The sequence below is a fragment of the Ciona intestinalis genome, chromosome 8, assembly GCF_000224145.3.
Source record: "Ciona intestinalis chromosome 8, KH, whole genome shotgun sequence".
Lineage (NCBI taxonomy): Eukaryota > Metazoa > Chordata > Ascidiacea > Phlebobranchia > Cionidae > Ciona > Ciona intestinalis.
In genome coordinates this window covers 820,314-827,693 of record NC_020173.2, presented here as the reverse complement: position 1 = coordinate 827,693, position 7,380 = coordinate 820,314, and the positions used below count along the sequence as shown (strand labels likewise).

Sequence of the window (7,380 nt, the reverse complement as noted above, 5' to 3'; positions counted from 1 at the left end):
ATGTTGTATTTAAATGACGAACACAGGGTTTTTCTTTTTCTTTTCGAAAACAATAGCAAAGATCATATTATTTAAAGAACGAAGATAATTTAATGAACAACAAAACTACAGTCATTAAAATATGATACGGATATAAGATGTGGGAAAGAGTTTCAGGTAAAAAGCGTGGCTTTTGAGCGTCAGTTTATTTTATTACATAAACGTCTATAATTTGCTTGCAATTTTATAACGACCATTTAGTTTTGTCGGTTTAAATAAAGCCATTATACAGTTTTACAAATAGTAATATGCACAGGTTATAACTTAAATGCAGAAATACTTAATAGTGTACAGTAATATATATACGTCAAATTTTCAGTTACTTGTCGATATTCAAAGAAACATCTAAAACCGCGCCCCGTGGTTTATGGAAGTCTCATTGCACAAAGTGAAGTGCATTTGGTGTTTCCGCATGAATAAAATTTCGATGACCGATTTTGCATCCCGCTTAAGGTTTTATTTCCTCCAGGTGACACAATCAGCACGAGTAGGCCACGCCAACTATGTTTCTTGTTGGGAAAACCGACGACCCAAGTCCCATTATAACCTGCTTCTCCATTGCTTTGTACAACCATGCTGTTCTACATAATACAAAAGTAATGAATTGTTAGGTGGTGTATACAAAATGTTTTAAATTTTTAAATACCCATAAAAATAACACTCAACAAGTTATAGCCTACATACGTATATTTCGTAAGAGAGAGCAAGTGTGTATCGTGTATGAAACATTACTTCCATGGTAAACCCACTGTCGTTGCGCCACCACGCGCCGATAATTTACGTTCTTTACCTGGTAGTCATAACTGGAACCCAACCAAAACCAAATTGCGGTTCGATTATCAAATATAAAGTTCTTCTCGACATGATTATAGACTGCGTCGTACATTTGTTTATCAGAGATTTCTACAAGTTTACCGCCAACTTCGTTGCACTGTTGCTCTGCCACCTGACGCTGCATGGCAACCGCGTAAGAAAAATCGCGAAGCCAGATCACCGTGTTGCGAAAGATAAATGGTTGTCCTGTGAAACACAGAAAGTTTGTGAAACAAAGATTCGTTGAGCTCATAAAGGTAAACAGTAAGTGCTTACTTGTGAATGCAAGCCATGCCACGTTCAACGACACATACCAACCAGTCGAATCGTCAGTTCTCTTTAATTTGACCACAAAACTAGTCAGACTAACTTTCAGTATCGTTAGGTTGAATTTATAAGGCAGTGAAGGGTCTGTGGGTTTGGCTGTTGCGCTTACGTACAAAGGGGCCACCGTCTGGCAACTCATATAAGGGATTTCTACCTCTGTGCTTGCTTTTGGAGAATACGAAGAAAATTCAAAGTTTCCAGTATTCCACAAGATTTGATCTGTCACATATATCCACATAAAAAAACGTTAAGAAGTTCAAATCTTTAAATGGCTCAACATCTTACCGACTTACCAGATTCTTGAATCGTCAAAGTGTATATAACGACCAATAACCCAAGATATTTCATTTTAATTTAATTCTTCCGATGCAGAAATAAATTTAAAACAAAACTTCGGTAAACAACATCTATATGCTTAACGCTTATACAGTATTACCAAATGAGACATGCGCATTTGCGATGAGGATAACAAACTAGGTAAAGTATCGTTTGTGTTGTTTACAATTAAGCAACCGAAATATAACACCAGATAAAAGTTAAATCGGGTCATTACAAGTAAAACAACCGGAATAAAAAAGTTCATTCGAAGATCAAATACATTAGAGATAAAACAAATAAGATATATTTTGCGTTTGATCGCCATGTCTTCATACGCTCTTACACCAAACCGTTAATGAAGTACGGTCCAACTAAATTAGATACAACTGGTTGAATCTCAATACCACGCGAAAGTTTTTAATTTTTTACACGTGAATTCGCGCCGACCATCACCAGCGATAATAGGTATACGCAAAAGGCGGGGACAAAAACAGGTGACGAAAACTACAGCAAAGGCAAACCAAGCTTCTGCATTTCCGAGTTAACATGCAGTAAATAAAGGATGACTGCCGGGACCTTACACTCAGCTAGTGTTCCGGTAAATAATAGGCTCGAATATGAAAATCTAACCTATCAGTCCTACGACCCTCAAACACAGAGGTCATGGGTTCAAGCCTTGTCGCTGCTACCATTGTGAGTCTGTCTTTGGGCTCAAGACACTTAACTATAATTGCCCCGAACTAGTGGTCGCTAATGGTTTGTCTGAATTGTCAGCCATACTAAAATACATTGACCCGAGATGTTAAACGAATGAATATATTTTACCGGAAAACGACAGTCGTTATATTCTGCATCATACACCTCGTGTCAGCTTACAAGTTACCACGTATGTAAATTCGTGAGTGATTGTTATTATTATTATTTTTTTTTATGCTGACAATTTATACAATCCACCAGCTACGCGGGGATAAAGCAAGTTTTATTCATTCATATGAAAACCACCTACAATCAATGTTCCGTCTAGCTGCGCAAATACGCGGCCGCACAGTGTCGTGATTTGTCTCGCGCAGTTTATAGTTTGTTAGAATTCGACGCTCAAAGTGACGTCATATTACACAATCTCAATTTTCAATTTATCAATGTCAGTACTGTGGACACGCCATATCTCATGGGAGACTATTCTCACGAAAACAGACTCTCCCCGTTGGTCGAGACAGAGGGCTGGAGTAACGTTTTCTGTTATAACGAGACGACACAGCTGTGTTTCCCTTTTGGAGCACAACAACGAGGGTCAAAGCACAATTAGAAAGACGTGTCGTGGCTGCAGGATTAAGAGGGGGATAGCTTATAAGAGAAAGGATCGAGTATAGAGCAACGGTGAATATGAAAAAGTATGGTAAGATAATTCTTCGCGCCCGTTTTAGTTTTGTTGTGGTAGACCTGTGTAGCTGATTATGAAATCAGTAATAGTTAAGCACATTACAAATTAAAAGACCGTTTAGGCGTAGATTAATTTTGGATTAAACATATGTAAGGGACATATATAATAAAGTATCCTGTAAGAGAACGAGTCGTGGTAATGCAGTTTTAATAATTCTTTAATTTTCTTATTTACTACTAATGGCACAAGAAAATACAGGTGACCAGTTTTTATCAGATGAGACTTTATAAGCTACTGTATTATGTCTCTCACCTAGTTGTGTTTAATTTAAACTTAATCTAAGCTACAATGGTCTTTTAAGTTGTAAGTTGATTATTTTTTTTTCAGCTACAACTTATATAAAATTGTAAGCAACATGCTTTTAATGCGATGTAACATTAAGGTTTCCCAGGGTTTTCCATTTGTAGAAGTCGCACCTAAACTTGCGGGGATTGGCTTATTGCCGCCAAAAGCGATGGGTTCGTGAGTTTTATTATGCGCGCCTACATGATTAGATTTTTGCTTGTTTACATATTATCATCATCAGTATGCATCTTATCTCCTGCCTACTATCCGGTAGTGCGATCGTTCTACCGTTTATCTGTTTTATCGATTAAATTTTCGCAAGTTTAGTGCCTTTTTTGCAAGAGTTGTTAGATTAGTTCACGAAATTCACGAAAAAAGTCACGAAATAAAATAGGTATTGTAAGAGGTAACAAGAACACAACGAGGTAGAAGTGAAATGAAAACGTACCGATAGTTTTCCTAGTTGTAAATTCTTGTGCGGTTGGCGGTTTTATTCAGTTAAAATATGTTTGCATGTTACAACATTGCGATTGGTTTTCGACACCACTTTTGGTTTAGGTTTAAATGGTGTGAATACATTTTATTGTTTCTCTTTAAATAAAAATGTCAGAGATTATAATGTGGAATAATGCGGGTATAATATGCCTTTTATGAAGCAAAACTTGACTGGGTAATTTGTTAAATGAAAATGTGCAAATGCCACATATAGTACTGTGGGGGTAAGACGGGACGTCTTTAGAATATAATATCCGAACATATATTACCGTTGGTCTCATAATAGTTTTAGTTTTGTAAAAAACTTACACGAGAAAGATAGGCACGGGTCAATATAGCTTTAATTTAAGATAAAAATACCGTTTTAACGTTATATATATAAAGTTTACATGACAAAGATGCACAATCGAAAATATCTTTTGTCCCGTTTTATTTCCCGACATTGTAGTTGTGTAGGTTTATGCTGGTATAATTATACTGATATAATAAAAAGATATATGAAAAATATTTTCGAAATTTAGCAATCACTTGCACTTGAAGATTGTCACAACTTCATGCTCCAACGCAAGTGTTTAATAATAACCTGATCACGTTTTCACAACGGTCAATGAGAGTCTATAGCCGCCACTGAATAAACAGGTTGTTTTCATGAGAATAGTCTCGCCATGAGATAAGTCTTACTCGCAGTGCTGACATTGATTGACGGAGTATTGTGGTTGGGTATCGTGACGTCACTTTAGGTGTCGAGTTGCAACAAGTCGTGAGGATATGGTTTTACAATTCTTTAAATGTTCTTTGTTTACTACTACCAAATGGTACGATAAAGTAAAATGAAAAGATGTGCCATCTTTCCCCATACCACTATATGCTTTGTGCATGTAAGTTTCTAGGTCGTTCTATCGGCATATTTAGAACTACAAATGCGTATCGCGGAAGTCGTGGAACGTAACTGCAAGGTCTGAAGTCAAACAAAACACCCCTGCTGTTACGTATCCAGACGCTGCAGCTATCACGCTGGTATTTTGTTTGTGTGTCTCTCATCGTAAAATTGTTGCGTATATATGCGTATCGTAGTCTGTAGTAACATGATATACAAGAGTGCATGAACTGAGTTAAGTGTTGTTGTGAGTAAGAGGAATAAGCACGACGGTAAGCTACAGTGAATAATTCGTGGTATCGCCACCTATTGGTCAATATGTGGTTAAATGCCTCCCCCCCCCCGTCTTTCCTCACTTAACTATATATATGAATAAATCTCAACAGTAAGAAGACACCCTGACAATTGATCTGCAAACAATCAAACTGTGTAATGCATTTTTTTTAATTTAAAACGACCAAATCGCAAGTATTACACAACTGCGAATATGATGATGGGATGTTATACGCATGTATTACCCCCACTTTCTCAAGGTGTCCAAACCAGCAGAGGCCAGTCCTGAACTGGACCTTACGCAGTTAACAAGGCAAGTGCGGCATTGCTGCATTTGCATTTGTTCCACCGTAGAAGGCCGTGGACAAGACGGGCAGTTGATTCGAGCAGAGATCACACAGCTCGATATCTCGTTCATTTGTTGCGGTTGAGTTGTGCCTGTGTTGACAAAGTTAATAATCGTCCTCTACTTTATATAGATTTCTCCCATATACGATTAGCAGTCTTACTGCATACTTACCGCATTGCTGCCTTACGCAGGAAATACACCCTGTCGTTGTGCTTCTTATTGCGGACCAAGCTTGAGATCTTGTAAGACACGCGTTGCTAGTTGCACATCCTTGCATACATTGTCTCATAGCCGGTGACAAGGCTCCTAAACCAAGTTAAGAATAACCTTAATGTAGAGGTCACACACTTTGAAAAAACTAAATCTAGCAATGAATGAATCTTACTTTATCCTCGTGTGACTGGAAAACTACAGTCGTTAAACACGATTGTTCTGTTTCATACCTCCGTGCCAGCTTACGAGTTACCAAGTATGTTACTTTGTGGGTAATTATTTTATTTTATGTATGGCTGATTTTTAGTGACAACCCATCAGTGACAACTGGATTTATGCAATTGCCGTTAAGTGTCTTGCCCAAGAACACATATGTCTAGAATGGTGGCAGCCATGAGCCTTGAACCCATTACCTCTGGGTTAGAGACAGGCGCGCTAACCCCTTTGTCACGGAGCCGGAAGTTAAGAATAACATTGATGAAAGTTTTAAGAAAACTTTATTTAACAAAGAAATATTGTCAAGCAGTTTGAGAAAACCAAATCTAACAATAAATCTTTTTTACCTCCTAGTCTACCAAAGCCAAATCCTCCTGTTCCGGATGTTGGGCCTCCCGTTCCTCCGCCTATTGGTCTCATTCCTCCACCCATTGGTCTCATTCCTCCACCCATTGGTCTAATTCCTCCACCCATTGGTCTAAGTCCTCCACCCATTGGCGTTACTCTGCCACCGATAGGTCTTATACCTCCTGGTGGACCTCTGAATGGAGACTGACCTTGCCCCCCACTAAAACCAGTGTACATACTGGTGGTCGAATCATCATTTTCATCTTCGTCGTTCGAATCTTCATCCATGTTTATTGGTCCAAACATCGAAGTCAAACTCCCAGATAAAGGAAATGCTTGGAAAGGAGCAACTGTAAAAAAACGGTAGATATCGACAATAAATATTTCTCGACCAATAAATGTAAATAGTTTTCTTTATAGGCATATTCTAACGACTCTAGTTTGGTCGCTATATATTCTGTCTTATCGTTTTTCCCATTTTTTAATCTCGGTAAAGTAATCAAAGAGACGAATTCAAACGGCAATATTAAAAAGTAGTAAATATTATTAGAATTACTTAATCTTAAAAAGTTTGCAACAAATATCAAACTTAATAAAAGTAAGCGCAAATAATTCGCGGACATATACCTGGCATTAAACCACCCAACGGATTTCCGCCAAGTTCAGGGAACATACCAGACACCCCATGTTCGGTATCGTTTCCTTCCATACCCAGTAATCCGAAGGGCCACATTCTAAACATTCCAAACTCGATGCCAACGAATCCAACAGAAACATCATCATCTGTAAAGAAACAAAGCGTTCAGAAAGTCGTTATACTTTTTGACTTTTTTATGTTTTGATGATGAATAATATTTACCATCAACATCGCAGTCGCGAATGCACTTTCTACAACTTCTCATGTTGGTTTGTTCACTGGACGATAAGGTTGGACATCCTGTACATTCAGCCTTTGCTTCTGTGATGCAATCGGCCACCTCGCTTCTATTGGCTCTGTTGAATGGTCCTGTAAAATGTGGTAATTGAAATGATTTACACTAAATTCTGAGTATATTATATTCTAATGTATCTTAAGTGCAATGCAGAACTTCCAAGGTTGGTTTTAAACATACCGCATCTTTCGACGACACAGGATCGACATTCTTGTGATGTTTGCTGAAGACGGTTCCAAGCTTCATCTCTGGTTGGACATTGGTTGTTAGTTGCACAACTGCGCATACAAGTTCTGTTCTTCCTCATAAATGGGGGTCCAAAACCTATGTTTGAAACAAAGAAATATTCAGCAAAATTCACTAATATTTTGTGGGATTATATTTGTATAAATGTTGCGTTAAAAATAATATTACCTCTTGTTGTTAGCATTCGAAGCGTCCGTTTCCAAAACGC

General features: G+C 37.9%; 2 protein-coding genes across 2 annotated transcripts; both read right to left on the bottom strand.

The window, feature by feature from the left end:
- Window positions 1–350: 350 nt before the first annotated feature.
- Window positions 351–1,559, bottom strand: LOC100182338. Its single transcript, XM_026835535.1, has 4 exons — window positions 1,473–1,559; window positions 1,129–1,398; window positions 830–1,059; window positions 351–620 (listed from the first exon to the last, which is right to left on the bottom strand). The coding sequence occupies exons 1-4, from the start codon at window positions 1,525–1,527 to the stop codon at window positions 405–407; spliced, it is 771 nt and encodes a 256-aa protein (XP_026691336.1). The 5' UTR covers window positions 1,528–1,559; the 3' UTR covers window positions 351–404.
- A 2,134-nt stretch (window positions 1,560–3,693) lies between these two features.
- Window positions 3,694–7,374, bottom strand: LOC100185480. The gene is made up of 7 exons (XM_002132103.5): window positions 7,341–7,374; window positions 7,107–7,250; window positions 6,854–7,000; window positions 6,622–6,777; window positions 5,994–6,344; window positions 5,389–5,523; window positions 3,694–5,306 (listed from the first exon to the last, which is right to left on the bottom strand). Exons 1-7 carry the CDS (start codon window positions 7,354–7,356, stop codon window positions 5,110–5,112), a joined length of 1,146 nt encoding a protein of 381 aa, XP_002132139.1. The 5' UTR covers window positions 7,357–7,374; the 3' UTR covers window positions 3,694–5,109.
- Between the last annotated feature and the right edge of the window lie 6 nt (window positions 7,375–7,380).